Source organism: Clarias gariepinus, chromosome 2 (genome assembly GCF_024256425.1).
Source record: "Clarias gariepinus isolate MV-2021 ecotype Netherlands chromosome 2, CGAR_prim_01v2, whole genome shotgun sequence".
Taxonomy (NCBI): Eukaryota; Metazoa; Chordata; class Actinopteri; order Siluriformes; family Clariidae; genus Clarias; species Clarias gariepinus.
Window position 1 is genome coordinate 30,573,849 of NC_071101.1, and position 22,106 is coordinate 30,595,954.

Consider the following 22,106-nt stretch of genomic DNA (forward strand, 5'->3'; position numbering starts at 1 on the left):
ATTGATGCCAGACATAAATATAATTAGACAAACATACATTTATTAACTTTTTATGGTTGTTTAATTTGTGTGAATACTTTATTTATCTGTAATAGTCTCACTATAACTATGGGCTCAATAAATTTTTTAACCAAAAAAAAAAAAAAATGGTTGTTTTATTATTACATAGTTGCATTTATATTGACATACCACAGTGTCCTTGTGTGTTGTTCCCAAAATGCTGGAATGGCAAGTTGACACTAAAGCCAGTAACTCCAAACATCACCACAACCATGAGCTCTGGAATTTCTAGGATTAAGTTCAACTGTGAGCTCACCACCCTCACACCACTTTGACGAAACGGTAAGTTCAGAGCAGAATGCCCCATTAAAGCCTAAATTAATAAAAGTAGAATCTTATTCAATCTCAAATCTAAAGAAACAACATAATCTATTACTGATTGTAACATGAATCCATAATAAACTTTTGTAGAGATGTTTTATGAAATCATACCTCCAGTTTGGCAGCTCCTATAAGGTTGTGGTTTTTTAATGTGATCACTAGATTGTTGTAGGACACAATGATAGCTCTTGGGCAGGACACAGATTCTCGGGGATCACAATTAACATTATCAATGTAGATTTTCAAATTGTGTTTAGGACTGATTTCCTCCATTAAAACATATGTACATTCTCCTTGATAACTATAGAACAGTCCATCAAATGTTTTATAGTGAGGATCACCCCAGCCTTCACAAAAACCTGGAATGGAGAACAAATGGTGAAAATATTTTAATGCCTTCATTTCCTAAAGTATAAGTTAACCTATTACATGTTTATTTATTAATAATTTTGTTGCATTTATTTACGTATTGCATAACATATTTTTGGCACTGACCTTTTTTGGTCAACATTCACATAATGATCTAAATCTGAAGTCAAAGTGTTAAAAAAAAGTTCTAAAAGTTTGATTATGTATGCTATTCACTGGTTTGGACTTTAGATGGGAGCAAGATTTTTACTTACAATCACATTTATTTTCTTTACAGCAGTAATATTTGTCAGGAACCTGCACAGGTGGTTTGCCATTTGAACAAGTGATGTTTTCAAGAGGTGGACACTCATATGGAATGATCTCAATAGTATAGTTTTCGATGCACCTGGCCTTTGTGCAGTTACAGATCACAAATGTCTCATTTTCCTATCACAAGAAAAAACAGCCATTTTGACACTTGTCTATGCATCACTATACAGCACAGAATGTTACAAATGTATTTAAGTCAAGTTTGATAGCTGTTTTATTAAATTTCATGAAAAAGAAATAAAACTTTTATTATCTGAACAAGCTAAAACTTTAACAGTAAAAACTGCATTCCAACAATTGCTCTGACTTAGTTAAGGTTTTGTATATACTGTTTACTGTCGCTCAAAAATTTGAGATCACTTTGCAAAAATCACCAATTAACAGCACCTTAGATTAGACCCATTAAAAAGGCTTTATAGATCATGAATAGCAAATGTACATCTTAACATTAATTGTTTAAAGAAGATTATTGCATATTTTGGAAGCCTTCAGCATTACTTTACAACGTAGAAAGAAATAAAAAAGGAATGACCTTGAAGTTAGAAAGTGATACCAAACTTTTGAGTCGTAATATATATACACACACACAAAACGTTAATGTAGGTTTTCCCCCCTAACGTATATGGCAGATCATTATGGTTAAAGATTTAAACCAAGTGTAACATTTATCTATAAATGAAATGTCTGGCACATGTAAAAATTAAAGATTAAATAACATTAAAAACTTCAACCAAATAGGTTAGGTCAGTTTAAAAAATATGTAAGAGATGTGTCATCACTGTGACTTAAAAAAGATTCATTCTGTATTGCAATATGTGCCACTGTGAGATACCTACAGTTACTCCCCATTCTGTGCAATTTTTCAGAGGCGGTGGAGAAATGGTTGACGTAATAATAATTTGAGGTTCAGTTTGTGAAGAGGGCGTGGTGATTGTCCCTGTTATAACTGATATATGTGTACTGGTTGCAGTTGTTACAGTTGTTGTTGTTGTTGTTGGTGCTGGTATTGAAGAAGTTGAAGTACGTTCAGTTGTTGTAGTTGGTACTGGGGTTGTAGTTGGTGTTGGAGGAGTTGAAGTACTCTCAGTTGTTGTAGTTGGTAGAGGAGTTGTAGTTGGTACATGAGTTGTAGTACTCTCAGTTGTTGTAGTTGGTGCAGGAGTTGAAGTACTCTCAGTTGTTGTAGTTGGTAAAGGAGTTGTAGTTGGTGTCGGAGAAGTTGTAGTACTCTCAGTTTTTGTAGTTGTTGTTGGTGGTGGGGGAGTTGAAGTACTCTCAGTTGTTGTAGTTGGTAAAGGAGTTGTAGTTGGTGTTGGAGGAGTTGAAGAACTCTTGGTTGTTGTAGTTGGTAGAGGAGTTGTAGTTGTTGTTGTAGTTGGTGCAGGAGTTGTAGTTGTTGGTGCTGGTGTTGGAGGAGTTGAAGTACTTAGAGTTGTTGTAGTTGATACATGAGTTGAAGTACTTTCAGTTGTTGTAGTTGGTACAGGAGTTGAAGTACTCTCAGTTGTTGTAGTTGGTACAGGAGTTGTAGTTGGCGTTGGGAGAGTTGAAGTACTCTGAGTTGTTGTAGTTGGTAAAGGAGTTGTAGTTGGTGTTGGAGGAGTTGAAGTACTCTCAGTTGTTGTAGTTGGTAGAGGAGTTGTAGTTGGTGTTGGAGGAGTTGAAGTACTCTTGGTTGTTGTAGTTGGTAGAGGAGTTGTAGTACTCTTGGTTGTTGTAGTTGGTAGAGGAGTTGTAGTTGTTGTAGTTGGTGCAGGAGTTGTAGTTGTTGGTGCTGGTGTTGGAGGAGTTGAAGTACTCTCAGTTGTTGTAGTTGGTAGAGGAGTTGTAGTTGGTACATGAGTTGTAGTACTCTCAGTTGTTGTAGTTGGTGCAGAAGTTGTAGTTGTTGGTGCTGGTGTTGGAGGAGTTAAAGTACTTTCAGTTGTTGTAGTTGGTATATGAGTTGAAGTACTCTCAGTTGTTGTAGTTGGTACAGGAGTTGTAGTTGGTGTTGGGGGAGTTGAAGTACTCTGAGTTGTTGTAGTTGGTAAAGGAGTTGTAGTTGGTGTCGGAGAAGTTGTAGTACTCTCAGTTTTTGTAGTTGTTGTTGGTGGTGGAGGAGTTGAAGTACTCTCAGTTGTTGTAGTTGGTAAAGAAGTTGTAGTTGGTGTTGGAGGAGTTGAAGTACTCTCAGTTGTTGTAGTTGGTAGAGGAGTTGTAGTTGGTGTTGGAGGAGTTGAAGTACTCTTGGTTGTTGTAGTTGGTAGAGGAGTTGTAGTACTCTTGGTTGTTGTAGTTGGTCGAGGAGTTGTAGTTGTTGTAGTTGGTGCAGGAGTTGTAGTTGTTGGTGCTGGTGTTGGAGGAGTTGAAGTACTCTCAGTTGTTGTAGTTGGTAGAGGAGTTGTAGTTGGTACATGAGTTGTAGTACTCTCAGTTGTTGTAGTTGGTGCAGAAGTTGTAGTTGTTGGTGCTGGTGTTGGAGGAGTTGAAGTACTTTCAGTTGTTGTAGTTGGTATATGAGTTGAAGTACTCTGAGTTGTTGTAGTTGGTAAAGGAGTTGTAGTTGGTGTCGGAGAAGTTGTAGTACTCTCAGTTTTTGTAGTTGTTGTTGGTGGTGGAGGAGTTGAAGTACTCTCAGTTGTTGTAGTTGGTAAAGGAGTTGTAGTTGGTGTTGGAGGAGTTGAAGTACTCTCAGTTGTTGTAGTTGGTAGAGGAGTTGTAGTTGGTGTTGGAGGAGTTGTAGTTGGTGTTGGAGGAGTTGAAGTACTCTTGGTTGTTGTAGTTGGTAGAGGAGTTGTAGTTGTTGTTGTAGTTGGTGCAGGAGTTGTAGTTGTTGGTGCTGGTGTTGGAGGAGTTGAGGTACTTTCAGTTGTTGTAGTTGGTATATGAGTTGAAGTACTTTCAGTTGTTGTAGTTGGTACAGGAGTTGTAGTTGGCGTTGGGAGAGTTGAAGTACTCTGAGTTGTTGTAGTTGGTAGAGGAGTTGTAGTTGGTACATGAGTTGTAGTACTCTCAGTTGTTGTAGTTGGTGCAGAAGTTGTAGTTGTTGGTGCTGGTGTTGGAGGAGTTGAAGTACTTTCAGTTGTTGTAGTTGGTATATGAGTTGAAGTACTCTGAGTTGTTGTAGTTGGTAAAGGAGTTGTAGTTGGTGTCGGAGAAGTTGTAGTACTCTCAGTTTTTGTAGTTGTTGTTGGTGGTGGAGGAGTTGAAGTACTCTCAGTTGTTGTAGTTGGTAAAGGAGTTGTAGTTGGTGTTGGAGGAGTTGAAGTACTCTCAGTTGTTGTAGTTGGTAGAGGAGTTGTAGTTGGTGTTGGAGGAGTTGTAGTTGGTGTTGGAGGAGTTGAAGTACTCTTGGTTGTTGTAGTTGGTAGAGGAGTTGTAGTTGTTGTTGTAGTTGGTGCAGGAGTTGTAGTTGTTGGTGCTGGTGTTGGAGGAGTTGAGGTACTTTCAGTTGTTGTAGTTGGTACAGGAGTTGAAGTACTCTCAGTTGTTGTAGTTGGTACAGGAGTTGTAGTTGGCGTTGGGAGAGTTGAAGTACTCTGAGTTGTTGTAGTTGGTAAAGGAGTTGTAGTTGGTGTCGGAGAAGTTGTAGTACTCTCAGTTTTTGTAGTTGTTGTTGGTGGTGGAGGAGTTGAAGTACTCTCAGTTGTTGTAGTTGGTAAAGAAGTTGTAGTTGGTGTTGGAGGAGTTGAATTACTCTCAGTTGTTGTAGTTGGTAGAGGAGTTGTAGTTGGTGTTGAAGGAGTTGAAGTACTCTTGGTTGTTGTAGTTGGTAGAGGAGTTGTAGTACTCTTGGTTGTTGTAGTTGGTAGAGGAGTTGTAGTTGTTGTAGTTGGTGCAGGAGTTGTAGTTGTTGGTGCTGGTGTTGGAGGAGTTGAAGTACTCTCAGTTGTTGTAGTTGGTAGAGGAGTTGTAGTTGGTACATGAGTTGTAGTACTCTCAGTTGTTGTAGTTGGTGCAGAAGTTGTAGTTGTTGGTGCTGGTGTTGGAGGAGTTGAAGTACTTTCAGTTGTTGTAGTTGGTATATGAGTTGAAGTACTCTCAGTTGTTGTAGTTGGTACAGGAGTTGTAGTTGGTGTTGGGGGAGTTGAAGTACTCTGAGTTGTTGTAGTTGGAAAAGGAGTTGTAGTTGGTGTTGGAGGAGTTGAAGTACTCTCAGTTGTTGTAGTTGTTGTTGGTGGTGGAGGAGTTGAAGTACTCTCAGTTGTTGTAGTTGGTAAAGAAGTTGTAGTTGGTGTTGGAGGAGTTGAAGTACTCTCAGTTGTTGTAGTTGGTAGAGGAGTTGTAGTTGGTGTTGGAGGAGTTGAAGTACTCTTGGTTGTTGTAGTTGGTAGAGGAGTTGTAGTACTCTTGGTTGTTGTAGTTGGTAGAGGAGTTGTAGTTGTTGTAGTTGGTGCAGGAGTTGTAGTTGTTGGTGCTGGTGTTGGAGGAGTTGAAGTACTCTCAGTTGTTGTAGTTGGTAGAGGAGTTGTAGTTGGTACATGAGTTGTAGTACTCTCAGTTGTTGTAGTTGGTGCAGAAGTTGTAGTTGTTGGTGCTGGTGTTGGAGGAGTTGAAGTACTTTCAGTTGTTGTAGTTGGTATATGAGTTGAAGTACTCTGAGTTGTTGTAGTTGGTAAAGGAGTTGTAGTTGGTGTCGGAGAAGTTGTAGTACTCTCAGTTTTTGTAGTTGTTGTTGGTGGTGGAGGAGTTGAAGTACTCTCAGTTGTTGTAGTTGGTAAAGGAGTTGTAGTTGGTGTTGGAGGAGTTGAAGTACTCTCAGTTGTTGTAGTTGGTAGAGGAGTTGTAGTTGGTGTTGGAGGAGTTGAAGTACTCTTGGTTGTTGTAGTTGGTAGAGGAGTTGTAGTTGTTGTTGTAGTTGGTGCAGGAGTTGTAGTTGTTGGTGCTGGTGTTGGAGGAGTTGAGGTACTTTCAGTTGTTGTAGTTGGTATATGAGTTGAAGTACTTTCAGTTGTTGTAGTTGGTACAGGAGTTGAAGTACTCTCAGTTGTTGTAGTTGGTACAGGAGTTGTAGTTGGCGTTGGGAGAGTTGAAGTACTCTGAGTTGTTGTAGTTGGTAAAGGAGTTGTAGTTGGTGTCGGAGAAGTTGTAGTACTCTCAGTTTTTGTAGTTGTTGTTGGTGGTGGAGAAGTTGAAGTACTCTCAGTTGTTGTAGTTGGTAAAGAAGTTGTAGTTGGTGTTGGAGGAGTTGAAGTACTCTCAGTTGTTGTAGTTGGTAGAGGAGTTGTAGTTGGTGTTGGAGGAGTTGAAGTACTCTTGGTTGTTGTAGTTGGTAGAGGAGTTGTAGTACTCTTGGTTGTTGTAGTTGGTAGAGGAGTTGTAGTTGGTACATGAGTTGTAGTACTCTCAGTTGTTGTAGTTGGTGCAGAAGTTGTAGTTGTTGGTGCTGGTGTTGGAGGAGTTGAAGTTCTTTCAGTTGTTGTAGTTGGTATATGAGTTGAAGTACTCTCAGTTGTTGTAGTTGGTACAGGAGTTGTAGTTGGCATTGGGGGAGTTGAAGTACTCTGAGTTGTTGTAGTTGGTAAAGGAGTTGTAGTTGGTGTCGGAGAAGTTGTAGTACTCTCAGTTTTTGTAGTTGTTGTTGGTGGTGGAGGAGTTGAAGTACTCTCAGTTGTTGTAGTTGGTAGAGAAGTTGTAGTTGGTGTTGGAGGAGTTGAAGTACTCTCAGTTGTTGTAGTTGGTAGAGGAGTTGTAGTTGGTGTTGGAGGAGTTGAAGTACTCTTGGTTGTTGTAGTTGGTAGAGGAGTTGTAGTACTCTTGGTTGTTGTAGTTGGTAGAGGAGTTGTAGTTGTTGTTGTAGTTGGTGCAGGAGTTGTAGTTGTTGGTGCTGGTGTTGGAGGAGTTAAAGTACTTTCAGTTGTTGTAGTTGGTACAGGAGTTGAAGAACTCTTAGTTGTTGTAGTTGGTAGAGGAGTTGTAGTTGGTGTTGAAGAAGTTGAAGTACTTTCAGTTGTTGTAGTTGGTACAGGAGTTGTAGTTATTGTGGTTGGTACAGAAGTTGTGGTTGGTGGTGTTGGTGTTGGAGGAGTTGTAGTACTCTCAGTTGTTGTAGTTGGTAGAGGAGTTGTAGTTGGTGGTGTTGGTGTTGGATGAGTTGGAGGACTTTCAGTTGTTGTAGTTGGTGGTATTGGAGGAGTTGTTGGTGTCAGAGGAGTAGAAGTACTTTCAGTTGTTGTAGTTGTTGATGGTGGTGTTGGGGGAGTTGAAGTACTCTCAGTTGTTGTAGTTGGTACAGAAGTTGTAGTTGGTGGTGGTGTTGGAGGAGTTGAAGTACTTTCAGTTGTTTTAGTTGTTGATGGTGGTGATGAAGGACTTGAGGTTGTTGTAGTTGGTACAGGAGTTGTAGGTGTTTTTAAACAATCACAACAGAGTACTTTAATTTCATAATCAAAACATTTGTATGGTCTTAGCGTCTGTTTTTTCTTTTCACACACTAATCCAAATGAAACATTGCACTGTACAACCTGACCTGTAATTTGTACAAATTCTTCAAGAGTCATATCAGGACTTATAACTGCTCTACATTTGATGTCTTCTGGATATTCACATATGTCAGTTTTATTTTTTTTTATATTTTCATATGTTTCCAAATCATTTCCTCCTCCATCTCCTGGGTTATACTCATTGATCCAGTTAGACCATTCACAAGTTTTCATGCATGGTGTGGTTGTACTTAATTGTACAGAAGTTGTAGGTGTTGGTGGTGTTTGTGTTGTTGTCGTTGCACTTGACACAGTCGTTGGAGTTGTTGTCACAACTTCTGCAGTTGTTCCAGTGGATGTTGACTCAGTCGTTGGAGTTGGTACAGGAGTTGTAGTTGGTGGTATCGGTGTTGGAGAAGTTGAAGTACTTTCAGTTGTTGTAGTTGTTGTTGGTGGTGTTGGGGAAGTTGAAGTACTTTCAGTTGTTGTAGTTGCTGGGGGTGTTGGAGGAGTTGAAGTACTTTCAGTTGTTGTAGTTGGTACAGGAGTTGAAGTACGCTCAGTTGTTGTAGTTGGTACAGGAGTTGTAGATGGTGGTATTGGAGTTGGAGGAGTTGCAGTACTTTCAGTTGTTGTAGTTGTTGTAGTTGGTGGACAGATGTTGGACTCACACGTATCAGTGCAAATTTGATTCTTCTCATCAAAAAAAGGCATATCATCTGGACAGTTGGGATAACATCCTGAATAAAAGAAAGATTTTTAGCATAGTATATACTCCTTTTTACTTGCTTAAACCCAAACTTAACAAATTTTCCACTTGTTGGACTGATAAAGGTTTATTTTATCTTATCTTAGGTTTATCTTAACTGTTTGGATAACAATAATGACATTTGTACTGTGGCCTTGATCTTTAGCATAACTGTTTAAAAAGTAAATTATAAAACAAGAAACTAAACTGCTAAACAATCCTGATTGGATGTAGACGTACCTTCCACATTAGGTAAAGGGTTGGTGCAGATGCCATTAGGGTTGAGACAGGTTTTGTAGCATGGTGTGTGACAGGGACTGTAGTGCCATGTGCAGTTAAATTCATAATTGTAGTAGTCACAGAACACAGCTTTGGAGTGGAAAATTCCAAACATACAACAAAATTTAGTATTCCAGTAAGGATTTTGTGAAGTCTGTCTTACAACTTAATTAGGTGGTATATTGCCACATAATTATTGCATACTCTTTTATTTCCTTTTGACACATTTATAAAGTGTAACTGTTTTAAAGACACTGTCAGATTTAGGTTTGGAAGTATTTTTCTGAACAGTGCAAAATATTGTTTTTTAATGATAATGTGCAAAGGTATATGTATAAAAAGTGTAAAGTACTGTAAAACAGTTGGACATAAACAACTTGACAGTCACCAACAGTAATATTAAGTCACTAATAGTGCTCCTTTACAATTATGACAGCCATTAGTGCACACCTAGGTATTAAGTGTTATAGGTGAAAGAAGGCTTACGACAGATCTCTGGGGTTCTCCAGGCCACACAGACGCCTGCTTCATTACAGGCTTGTGCATAAGCTGCCACAGCAGTGCAAAAACATTCACAGTCGCCACCAGTGTCACATGAACATGAATCTTTTACACAGTTTTCAAAATATGGGGTCCATTCCACCTGCAAATAAATATATTTAACTAAATATCTACATAATGGCTCCGCTATTTAAAATAATATGATTTAAATAATGCATTAAAAAAGAAAGATTCGCTTGACTGTACCTTATTGTGGCAGTCTTTAAAAGTGTCAGATTTAATAATGCTACACTGAAGTTTTGCCCAAGTGTGGCGGTTAGGTGTTTCAAAACAGGGATCAAAATCTGGCTTAGCATCAGGGCAATGGCTTTGTACTTTCCAACTGTTTACAAACTCCAGAACATCAGACACATGCAGCAGGCCTTGAGTGGTGAAGTCATCTTTGCCATTTCCATTGTAGTTTCCACATAATCCGCAAATCTCTCCCTAGAAAATAATTAGGTGTGTTAACCTTCACAGTATTACATTGATAAAAAATATTCTTGCTATTGAGATATGTAAATTAAAAACAGACATTTCAGTTTGGTTTAGTACTTTTTACTCACCATATGCTGGGGTTGAAGAATGATTTGGACTGTTGTCTTGCGGTCCCACAAAACTGTTAAGCCAATATCAGTCTCTATGACCAGGTAAAGACCCACATTTCTCAATTTTACAGATGAACAGTATTCAGCCTTAATTTCTGTTACTTTTCCATCACTCAGCACCAGCTCTGTTCTCTATTAAGATTGACAAAAAATCAAAACATAGGGGAAGAATAGGAAGCATGCATACACACAAATGCATTTCCATCCATCCAGTATCTGGGCCATTATATTCAATTCAATTCTATTCAGATTATTTGTAGAGCGCTTTTGATATTAGTAGCTTTACAGAATTAAAAGATATGGAAAGAAATTAGAAAATGGGCCTGCAGCCTATGCCAGAAAGCAAGGCACAAGATGCAGTATACCCTGGATGGGTTACCAACCCTCAAAAAGCACAAGCACATAGAAAACTCTTTTTGCTTAATAAAGTCAAAACTGAGTGCACAAAGACCCACTACATAGCAGCACTGTAAGGCCCTGCAGTAAAGGCCTGGCAAGAATCTCAAAGGAGGCTGCATCTGGTTATGTTCATGGGTTTTAGACTTTAGGCAGTCATCGACAGCAATGTGTTTGCATACAAGTATTACAAATAATCCCAATATAGATGATTATGTTTGTTTGTCCCTGTGACAATGGAGGGATTGTGTAAAAATGGCTATCAAATCTGTTTACTCTGTTTACATCATGACAAATTAAAGAGATAATTGGTCTTGTATTTGCAGTTGATTGCTGGTCATAAAAATGATACAGTGATGCACTGCACAGGAAGTATGCAGTCCATATTTGCCAATGCAAGTAAAGGAGACCAACAAAAACTGTTCAGAGAAGAAATATATTTATAAGAGGAAAGCTGAAATTTTAGGAAAATTTAGGAGCAAAATGAAGATTTGGTATATTATTCAAAAAGAAATGCAATGATGACCTCAGAAACAACAAAAGGCCGTTAAAATTAATCTCAAGCAGGTAGGATACAATTGTCAACAAGTCATAAGTGTAACTACAAGGGGTTAACCTAAATTAATAGCAAGTAGCTATCTAATCATTTAGTCATGAGGCAGCTGCACAATAAACAAAATCATAAAGTTACAGGTCAAGAGAGTCAGTTAGTTTTTACATCAGATAACCGAATGGAGAAACATGATCTTTGTGACTTTAACCATAGCATGGATGTTGGTACGAGATGGGCTGGTTTAAATATTCCAAAACTTGAGTTAAAAAATGTGATGTTTGCACATTTTTATAAAAAAATATCCAGACCCATTACTTAGCACTTGGTCAAAGCATGTTTGGCAGGAATGACAGCCTTAAGCCTTCTTGTGAATGATACTATGGCACACCTTTCTTTTAAAAGTTTCTTCCATTTTTCTTGGCAGAATTGTGCAAGCTCAACAAGGTTAAACGATACAGGGTTGGTGTACAGCCAATTTCTCGTGGGTCTACAAGTAATTTTATTGACCTCATGGATTTGCTATCACACTGACATGCATTAGATCATACCAGTCTGGTCAGTCTGGTCTGGTCATTTACTTCTGTTCTACTAAGAGGATATTTAGGGGTTTTTTTTTTTTTGCACTTTTTTGTACATTTTACAAAGTAGAGTGGTAAAATCTCAGAAGATCAATAGTTAAAAAAAAATACTAAACAAGCACCAACAACCATTTCACAGTCAAAGTCACAAAGATGACATTTTCCCCTATCCTGATGTTTGATGTGACACTTACTGTTGTATCACACTTACTTTTGTGCAGCAAAACTTTGTTTTGTAAAATAAAGTTTGGAACCGTTTTGGACACTTTTTCGTACTAATTTAGAAATGCCAAAATCATAAAATACACATTCATAAAATAATTTGTACAAAAATATGTACCTAAGACTTTATAAACTATAATTAATTAAAAGTAATTGACTATTATTGATTAATAAAAAGTGTACATACTCCCAATACAATCCGCACAGCTTTGGAACACGTAGTCCCTGTTGTCCCACATGGTACATTCTCTGTGATCACATGAAATGTTCCTGTCTTATTTCCACACTTGTCCTTAAAAACAATGGAAACAAGTATTATTAGAAAACATACAGTATGACATCAGGTTATTCAGACATTTCGAGTAGATTATTTGGTTACATAACAGTAGGAATATGCACCTGTGGTCAGCATTTCTTGTCACATTATCAGACTGTATACAAATTACTGAAAGTATTAAAATAAATTTAAACAAAGTGCAAGATTAGATACCTGTAAAGCTATGTAACTACAGTCTCCACTAAAACCAAATCGTTGCTTATCGAAAGTCTTGTAATGTCCACTGCCATAGATTGTGCAGGTGCCAGGGCATTTTTTCTGAGTGCAATGCCACTTGCCATGTTTACAGATGCTGGAAAATAATAAAACAGACTGTTTAAACCTCTGTTTATTATCAACTTTTTAAGCTGTTTTAATATTACTATTACTGAAAGAAAAGAGTGAAGTACAACAAAGTAGATTAATAACTACTTATTTGGGTCTTTAAATATACCCACAATTTTAACACCTGAAGAATAAAGCATTACAAGCATACCATGTGTTACACTCTTCTGGAATTTGAGAACCTGGAGCATAAAACTCATTGTTATGTTTGCAAGGGCAATCATGCTCCTTAACACAGAAACCACGACCATCATCAAGCAGACCTGTGGGACACTGACACCCTGACTCACAGTCTGCAAGATACTGAAAAGAGAAACGAGAAACAAAAAATAAAACAATAGTTATCTATTTGTGTAATGTGATTTTTTGTGTTATTATTTTAGGTACATTATATTTGTCAATACCCTTGACTTAGATGAAGATCAGATCACATTTTATGGCAAATTAATGCAGAAAACCATGAAATTCCAAAGGGATAACATACTATTTCTTGCGACTGTGTATATATTTGAGTATTGCCCTTTTTAAAGAAAAGTTTATTTAAATATGGTCTTAAAAAGTATTAACTGGACAAGTACATGACATTCTATACAAGTACACAATTTAATATTTTGCTCGATATTAAAAGTTAATTTAGCTATTTTTACATACTTTATTTTTAATATTTAATTCTAACCCTTTAGCTTTGGTGGTCAGCTGGTCAGTTTATGTGTAAAAATTATTCCTGATGCTCCCAGATCCATTTACAATTTGAGTCCCAGAATATGCCTGTGTCATATAAATGCAATAAATGCATTGATGGGATAATATGGTCTTTCACTACATTCATGCAGTCAGCTAACCACACACACACATACACACACGCACACGCACACATCCATACACCCACACGGATACATCAATGATTATATGAAAAATGTTTTTTTTTGTTGTTTTTTTTTTACATTCATCTGTGTTTTTGGACCATACAAGTCCATGTCTTTAAGCTGTTACTATGCAAACAATAATGAATTACAAGGCGCACATTAATATTTTAATATTTACGGTCTGAGATGTGCTGTTATACAAAAAAATGGATACAAATTGTTATACAAATTGGATTTAAGAATTGAAATGCGTGGCACTATACCTATTTACTGCATTGTAGAATTATGTATATCAAGCTAGATTCATATATTTTATGAATTAGTTTTGTTTCTACAAATTAGCCCAAATTTTTGTGCCGAATTCTGGCGTCTGGACTCGCCTACAGATTAAAAGAAAATGCTTGTGTATGATACTCACACAATCAATATCTTTTTGTGCACATGTTTGTGCACACTCTAACCCATGCTCATTCAGCCCTGCTGTACTGCAGTTAAAGAAGACCTTTGGAGCAGGACAGTCTGTGGGGTACAGAGAGATTTATGAACTGTGCAAATTTATTTACTCATAAATAAATTTGCATTTCGCATTTTATTATCTGTATTTAAAGGTAATTGAAATAAATAAAGAACTCAGTAGGATTGTGTTCCATTCGTTTCAATTCTGTCAACTTGTGCAAAGGTAAACTGACCAACCTTCAATACGAGACCTCCAGGATTGGCACTGAAGCTTTCCATTTGTACAAATACTAAGAAAGCAGAAACATTACAATGTTAAGCACTTTTTTAACTGCACTGTATTCCACACACTGTACTCCACTGTAATTGTTAACTGCTTACCAGTGCTCATTTTTAATGTTGATTGATTTGCCAGGTTTAATGTGCTCTCCATTGTAATAGCAGGGGCATTTGTCCATGGGCACACAAACACCATTTTCACCCTCATAAAGCCCTTCTGGACAGGCACATCCATCCACAGGCACGTAGTCAGTGCTACAGCCCTGACGATCAAGGCTAAGGGAGTCACACGTGCGCTGACATTGCTGAAGCTTGTATGTGAAAGTCTGGGAAGCTGGGCAACTTTTAGTGTATTTGTCTGTATTTGTAAAATACACAAGGAAAAATAACGTGTAAAAAAGGGGAAAAAACACCTTTCAAAAACTTAACACAGTACTGATCTGAACTCATATAGCTGCAAGGACCAAGGGTGAATGAATAGTATTCTGTTAAAATCTTAGTCACTACTGTCAACTACTTATTTATACTGATTATATACTCAATACAATTATTATGGCCTTGGGTTACTTACTAATAATATAATGTCTATTTTATTATAAACAATTAGGTGTTTAAACATAATTCTGTTCAATAAAATTTAAATTATCCTGTAATTATTTACCATTATAATTTAGATGTATGAAGTACATTAATACATAAAAAAATCAGTGTAAATACTGTAGGTACATGTCAATGTATGTACTTATGTATACAGTACTGTATAAACACTGACATGAAAAGTTGTCTGATGGAAGCAGAGGTCAACACATCGTATTCAGTGATAAAAGTGATAATTTGCAATAGTAGAAACTTTTTGTTCTTGCTTCACCTCTCATTGAACAGTGTTTTTAAGCATTATCTGTCATGCAAGCACACACTGATAAAAGAGGTTTGTTCCTACCGCACACAGTTTCTCTCCAGCCTTGCAGAAACACCCCCTTTGCTGCACACGCCCGAACGTAGGAGGAGAAGACAGCACACAAACAGTCCTCGCTCTTCTCACATGTGCAACTTGAATATTTACACCTCTGTGTATGGTTAAAGACAAGCTTTAAATGTTAAATCTTTTTGTGCATCAGATTAATGTAAAGTGTCTCAAAATGTTGAGGTTACCTTGTAGTACTTTTCTGGGTTAACAGCAGAATGGCATTTGGCAAAAACACCTTCCTTGTCCTTCAGGTTAGAGCACCAGTGCTCTGCATAGCTCTCTGAAGATCAATCAGTTCTCATTAGCAATACCACAATTATGCGTGTAAATAGTTTTTTTTCTATGACTATATTAGCATATTATTTTTTAATCCGTCGGGGGAAAGGCTGAATGTCGAATTGGAATGAGGTTCTTCTCACCGCTGTCTATGCTGTAGCTGCAAGGGTCATCAAGCCTCTCAGTTTGGTCAGGACAATTGGACTGAGCCTTCCAGGAATTCGCAAATGATGTGGCTGTCCCTTCAACTACACCTTGTGGAGTCATCAGTTCATCAGACAGCACCAAGTTAAAGTTTCCACACAGACCTGCACCAAACACATTAACACATTAAGACAAAGGAAACATATCACTATTCAAGACAAAACCATTTCTTTTCAATTACAGTGATAGAGTGTTCAAGCCTAAACTGGAATTGGCTTTAATTATGTATGTATATACACAGGGCAGAGCAAAGTAATCCAATTCAGTCATTCTGTCATGTTGTGTAATACTCTTGTTTGCCAATTCCTCGATTTACTCATCCAATAATTAAATAATGATAAGCACTCACCACAGGTCTTGGTGTGGAAGCTCTGATCCAGGGTGATGTAAAGCTGCATGAGGGGAACAAGCTGCACCTGGACCTGAAGCCCAAAACTGGTCTGCAACATTATGTGGAAGGACGATGGTCTGAATACGGTGAATTCAGCTGGAACAGAAAAGAATCAATAGTCTTAAAGTGAGATGGAGTTTGTGTATCGTTTTTAATAACTTCCAACACATCAAAAAGCTTTATATTGAGGCTATATCAAATGTCAAGGTTCTGGCTTAATTACACACCAATAAATATTCAGCACAGAAATATGGTTCCAAAAATACAGTTTTTTTTAAGTATGAGGTAAATTATTATTAATAGGGTACCTGTTAAGACCAGCAGTAAATGCAGCAGTTACTATAGCAACTATTGTCAACATTTTATTCCTCTACAAGTATTACAAATGCTGCTATAAATCATTCTTACCAGTGGTGTATGGGAGTGTTAGATCTCCATTGTGCCTTACTATGCCATCGTCTTTGATGATTAAAGCCTGTAAAAGACAGATTCATCATTAAATTAGTCAACATTTTATAAAACATTTAACAGGAATTGTTAAATGGCATATCCCAAACCTTTGTTCTGGAACAGCATGGCTTAAATGTTTAGAAGATTGTTGCATTAATGTTATAATCTCATGAGTAATGTATTGAAATGCATGAGTGCTTGAAATATGGGAAAATAGATGCTCACATTACTCTTGTCATTGTTGAGTAGTAATGCAATTGATTTTAAGCACGTGTCTGAAGGATTGGCAACACAGGGAATAAGCTGTCCCAATAGAATGAACTTAGAGTCCACACAGTCCTACAGAAAAAAAAAGCATCGCAATTAAAAGTTACTGTCAAATTAGGTAAAAGTAGCATAAAATATTATTATGGATCAGCTTATAGTATTAGATAGTTGTATGTAGCATGTATAGTATGACTTCAACAACTCCATAAACTTAAAGTATTAATATTTCTTTGTTTACCCTTGAAAGAACATAATAGCAGTTCCCATGGAAGGTAAATTCTTTTCCATCAAATGTGGTGAAGTGAGAACCCTCCTCCATTGCGCACACACCTGGGATGGACAGACTCTGGCAGATCCATCTTCCCTGTTCACACAGACTAAGACACACAGTGCCCTTAGTTTTGCAGCAACTCGACAAGCCAATACACTTAAAATAACTTCTTTATAAAAAGAAATAGAAACACAATATTGGCGGCATCAGAAAATAATTTAAATTATTTTGTATCAGAAATTGCAGTTACCATTCTTGATCGTTCTTGAGCAGAACCTCTCCAGGGTTGTACACTTTGTCGTGCTTACACTGGCACTGTTCCTGAGGGATACAGCCTCTCTCAGAGATATCATCAAACACAGTACCTACAGCAGCCGAATTAAAAACACATTTCAGTCTAAAATAAATACTGACTCAATATTGTATCAGGTGACTACACTGTATGTGACTGACCAGGTGGGCAGAAGCAGCCATCCATCTTGTGCTCCTCACACAATGAGCTGGTGTCGGCGTGTGTGCACGTGTCCACACAGGGGGAACCACTCTCAGAGTACTCCATGTTAAAAGGGCACGTTACAGCTAAATGAGTAAATAAAAAAGCATCACTTACATGTCTAGTTAGCACTTGGGTTAGCAGATTCTGATCATTTAAAGAACTGGATTCTCTTGGGTTATCATTTTGCAGCAGGTACTTTATTACCATATTAGTTTCAGAGAATTTAAAACTCATAATAATAGTAGTTTTAAAGTCTTTACCACAGAAGGTTGATTTTCTCCAGTTGGGTGGTCTTCCCCCTGAATGGGAGCACTGGCGGGAGTACTCAGACAGGGTGCTGCAGAGAGACACAGTGTCCTCAGTGTCCCCTGGGCGACTCATGCACTTGTCCATCATGCAGGCTTGGACATAAGCCTCTGGACTTAAAACACTTCTACAGGAGGACCAGGGTTCATCCAAAAGCAGCTCAGAACACTCATCTCGCTGCACACATAGCAAGCACAAGCATGCATTAATTCTTCATAAACATCACTGTAAACTCTCTTTCCTCAAGTGGGTTGTGTAAATTGAGCCAGTATTTAGTAAACAAAAAAGCTTAAATTATGAGCACTTGTTTTTCAAATACTCATCCATACTTTTACAATGTATAGGCTAAAATAGTACAGCAGTACAACGCATTAAAAACTAAGTAAATACAATTAAATACTTAACATGACAATTTACACTATTTAATTTGACAACAGATAGATTCATTAATTAAAAGATAATAAATGATACTTGAAAAAAAATTAAATCTTACAAATGGTTGGCACTTGTCAAGTGGGTTTGCTTCACTCTCAAATTCTTCATAAGGATCCTCACAATTGTCATTGGGGTTGTGAATCCTGTGTTTGTTGCCAAATTCAATGAAACCAGTCACACGATCTTTATGGGAGACAATATGATATCTATTCAGTCATTCGTTCAAATATACTTGGGAGAATATTTCTTCCTCCTTTGCTCACAATATATACACCGCGTTCCAAATTATTATGCAAATGATATGTTTCTCTGATTTTCATAATTAGTCAATGCAAATGACAGTCAGTATAATTTTCAAGTCATCAACCATTAGCATATAATTCAAATTTTATTAAACAAATCTCCTAAAGATCACAATATTTATTTAAAAAAAAACTGAAAACACACTGTTTCAAATTATTATGTACAACAGAGTTAGAACATTTTATAGGTTGTAAAGAAAACGGGCTTTAGTAAAATTTGCAGCATTATGAGGTAATATTTACTGAAATCAAAAACTATTTAAATCAAAAACATCCAAACAGGGCATGTTACATCTTAACATAGGAACCCTTCTTTAATATCACCTTCACAATTCTTGCATCCATTGAACTTGTAAGTTTTTGGACAATTTCTGCTTGAATTTCTTTGCAGAATGTCAGAATAGCCTCCCAAAGCTGCTGTTTTGATGTGAACTGCCTCCCACCCTCATAGATCTTTTGCTTGAGGTTCAAAGGTTCCTCAAGCAAAAGATCTATACTCCAAAGGTTTCCAATGGGGTTAAGGAGGATGGTGGCCACACCATGAGTTTCTCATCTTTTATGCCCATAGCAGCCAATGACACAGAAATTGAGTTTTCTTTGCAGCATGAGATGGTGCATTGTCATGCATAAAAATAATTTTGCTACGGAAGGCACGGTTCTTCTTTTTGTACCATGGAAGAATGTGGTTAGTCAAAAACTCTATATACTTTTGCCGAGGTCATTTTCCGCCTTCAGGGACCCTAACGGGTGCTACCAGCTCTCTCCCCATGATTCCAGCCCAAAACATGACTCCGGCACCTCCTTATTGACGTCGCAGCCTTGTTGGGACATGTTGGCCATCCACCAATCATCCACTACTCCATCCATCTGGACCATCCAGGGTTGCACGACACTCATCAGTAAACAAGACTAGGCTTCATATATGTCTAGGCCCACTGCAACCGTTTCTGCTTATGAGCATAGATTGGGGTGGCCGAATAGTAGATTTATGCACAACTGCAATCCTCTGAAGGATCCCACACCTTGAGGTTCGCGGGACTCCAGAGGCACCAGCAGCTTCAAATACCTGTTTGCTGCTTTGTAATGGCATTTTAGCAGCTGCTCTCTTAATCCAATTAACTTGTCTAGCAGAAACCTTTCTCATTCTGCCTTTATCTGCACAAACCCCACTGTGCTCTGAATCAGCCACAAATGTCTTTACAGTATGATGATCACGCTTAAGTTTTTTTTGAAATATTTACTGTTTTTATACATTGTCCAAGCTACCACTGGTGTGCCCTTGAGTAAGGGATAATTATTTTATGAAAGAAAATAAAAATGTAGGTCACTCTGGATAATTGTGTCTGCCAAATGCTGTAAATGTAAATATTTGTTTTAACAGAATAAAAATGCCTCTTGGTGCAACTCACCGTCACTTAGAAATTCATTATAAACAGGAATCCCATTGAAATCTCCACAAAGTCCACAGGTACGATTAGAATATTTACTGTCCACTTCCACCTAGTTTAGAAATTATAGAAGGGTACTTGGTTTATATAATAGTTTACAACTTTAAAACATTTCACAGGCCGTCTTTGCGCACACACACACACACACACACACACACACACACACACACACTCAAATATACGAGATTAAATTCACTAAATAAAAATTCACTTAAAGTAAAATGTAAATTGTAAATGTAATTTTGCTTTGAATTCTCTGTATTAAATCATCTTCATTAATTTTTTCCTCGCATTAGTTTTTCATTCTACTTTTATATGGTTGAAATGGAGGACATGTGAGCATCTGAAATGTTGAAATTTATATCTAAATTCGAATGAATTGTTTTGTTCCTATGTATTTTGTATGAATTAATAAGGTCCTGAAATGCAACATCAGCAAAAATGAATGTTGTACTAAACTGACTTTGTTACTCTGAAAAGCGATGGTCAGAAAGGGACACGCCCTTAGGTTTTGTATGGTCACACACAGACACACACAGGTCACTGCAATATGCTAAATCATCAACAACCATTTTATGTGTTGTGCTAACATTTCTAGTGACTTGCACTAAATACATTTCGGCACTTGTCCTACCAGTAAGATTTTATTAGTAGCCATGTACAGCCCATAAAACATTTTCTAAACCTAAAGTAAAATATGTTTTACTTTGAGAATAAAGATCTTTGTAGAAAAAGTGTACATGTTAAATGGTGATATTACCGTGACAGCATCATCTCTATTCCATGTGACACTGAGGCCCAGTTTGGCATAAAGTTTCATGTAGATAGGGTTCTCTTCAAGCATCACCCCCGCTACATAGTGTGGTAGTTTTACACTAATGAAGGAGATGGAAAGAAAGAAATATTGGACAAAAATCATTGATTATTCATCAGATTATGAGTTCTTAAAGGTAAATTTTTAAACTGTAATAAAGCAAACAAATAAATGATGAATGATACTAAATTTATTACAGTTAAGAATTAGGTATCTTACACATCACTGTTAACCATAACCAGTTTCTTGGTGAGCTCAATGCTAATGGCACCTATAGTGACCATCACTCTGGTGATTTCTGGGTTTCCAGGAGTCTGTGCTCTTTTCACATGTACAGAGAAACCCTGCACAGGCCCGTGGCAGTCAGAGACAAGGTTATATTCACAAGTGCCTTGGAACTGGTAGACATCTCCATCAAACGTCTTAAAGTGGAAATTTCCCCACATGCTACAAATGTTGCTGACATGGTTGCTTCGGCGCACTGTGGGGAGAAGCAGGACAAAATATTAAGCACAAACAGGTCTTATTTTAATTGTATATTTCAAGTGTTTAAACTTTAGTTTTGTTATATACTGACTCCTCCAAGATTTTCCCTAGTCACCCACATATGAGTGTCACAGCACAGTTATCAGTTAGACCTGAACTTACTCAACTTTAAACAGATAGCACAAGAATGACTCTGTCAAATAATGCCAATTTCCTCTCAGAAGAGGAATTTTTAGTTCAAAGGTCAGGCAAATCATTAAAAATCATTCTTACACAATTCTGTACATCTGCTAATCATATACATATTTTTCTCATTATTTATTCTTGTTCTTAGTTTTAACCTCTAAATGACCATAGTGAGTGTGTATAATAAACAAACAAACAAAATTCTTACATTCTTACAACAACAAACAAAAAAAAGCAAGTTGTTGGTCTGTTTTCTAAATTGTATTGTTTTGTATCATTGTGTCCTACTAACATACTTAGGTTTAAAGTTTTACATAATGCATAATGCAGTTAGGGCATGAATTGAGAGCTTTTGCATATTTTTTTTATAAGTAAGTCAAGTAAAAAATAAGCAAAACAGTAAAATCTACAATGCATCCATGGAGTGTTAACTATTATAAGCTAGATATCCTAAATATGCTCTTACACCTTTGTTCTGCTTCTCCATATTACAGGTTCAAAAGCTACTTCCCGGTGCCATTCCTCAGTTTAAATAGCCATCTGGAGTTGTTATGAGTATAAATAGGTATTGCATTTATTAAAGGTTGACTTCTGACTTATCTGATCCTACAAAACAGTTTGAAGCATTAGTCTCTTACCCCTCACTGCGTTCACATGGAGCCCACAGGTCAAAGCCAGGGCCAGAACACAGAGTAAAGATATGTTCCACGCCATGGTGGGCTTGAGCGTGGATCTGTCCACACTTCTCAGGTCAAACGCACACAGTGCTACCTCTGCTAGCTCTTAGACCCCTTATATTGCTTTAACTTAGTCCTAAATGCCACCCTCCCTCATTGGGAGGAACTCTCATTTTACACCACTTTTATTGCGATGTGACAAATAAAAGACCGGTATGGTATCTTGATGATCCATTGTGTGTGTGTGTGTGTGTGCATGTGTGTTCGTCATCCTGGATTTACACTATAGGGCAGTGATAAGAGAATTCAATTTATTTATTTATGCTTTATTGATGCTTTGTTGATCAGGTTACGCCTTCTAACCTTGAAAGCAGTGATTAGCACTGTCGCCTTAAGGGCTGGGGTAGAATCGCAGCTCCGGTCTGCATGTGTGGAGTTTACAGGTTCTCTCCATATGTGGAGTTTACAGGTTCTCTCC

General features: G+C 37.4%; 1 protein-coding gene across 1 annotated transcript in view; it reads right to left on the reverse strand.

The window, feature by feature from the left end:
* LOC128517098 (mucin-2-like) overlaps positions 1-21,695 on the reverse strand; it is a 29,822-nt gene extending 8,127 nt beyond the window's left edge. Inside the window, exons 1-29 of the mRNA XM_053490885.1 lie at positions 21,590-21,695; positions 20,499-20,760; positions 20,226-20,340; positions 19,427-19,517; positions 17,774-17,898; positions 17,235-17,457; positions 16,932-17,057; positions 16,729-16,843; positions 16,446-16,584; positions 16,166-16,279; positions 15,899-15,965; positions 15,449-15,586; positions 15,039-15,203; positions 14,805-14,899; positions 14,593-14,719; positions 13,755-14,010; positions 13,611-13,663; positions 13,336-13,436; positions 12,203-12,354; positions 11,881-12,019; positions 11,578-11,682; positions 9,600-9,773; positions 9,241-9,480; positions 8,980-9,136; positions 8,455-8,583; positions 1,899-8,206; positions 1,005-1,179; positions 493-740; positions 190-373 (exon numbers count right to left, since the gene is read on the reverse strand). Of these exons, the coding sequence (XP_053346860.1) occupies positions 190-373; positions 493-740; positions 1,005-1,179; positions 1,899-8,206; positions 8,455-8,583; positions 8,980-9,136; positions 9,241-9,480; positions 9,600-9,773; positions 11,578-11,682; positions 11,881-12,019; positions 12,203-12,354; positions 13,336-13,436; positions 13,611-13,663; positions 13,755-14,010; positions 14,593-14,719; positions 14,805-14,899; positions 15,039-15,203; positions 15,449-15,586; positions 15,899-15,965; positions 16,166-16,279; positions 16,446-16,584; positions 16,729-16,843; positions 16,932-17,057; positions 17,235-17,457; positions 17,774-17,898; positions 19,427-19,517; positions 20,226-20,340; positions 20,499-20,760; positions 21,590-21,665 (10,399 nt within the window). The 5' untranslated portion in view covers positions 21,666-21,695. The remainder of the gene's footprint in view (positions 1-189; positions 374-492; positions 741-1,004; positions 1,180-1,898; positions 8,207-8,454; positions 8,584-8,979; positions 9,137-9,240; positions 9,481-9,599; positions 9,774-11,577; positions 11,683-11,880; positions 12,020-12,202; positions 12,355-13,335; positions 13,437-13,610; positions 13,664-13,754; positions 14,011-14,592; positions 14,720-14,804; positions 14,900-15,038; positions 15,204-15,448; positions 15,587-15,898; positions 15,966-16,165; positions 16,280-16,445; positions 16,585-16,728; positions 16,844-16,931; positions 17,058-17,234; positions 17,458-17,773; positions 17,899-19,426; positions 19,518-20,225; positions 20,341-20,498; positions 20,761-21,589) is intronic.
* Between the last annotated feature and the right edge of the window lie 411 nt (positions 21,696-22,106).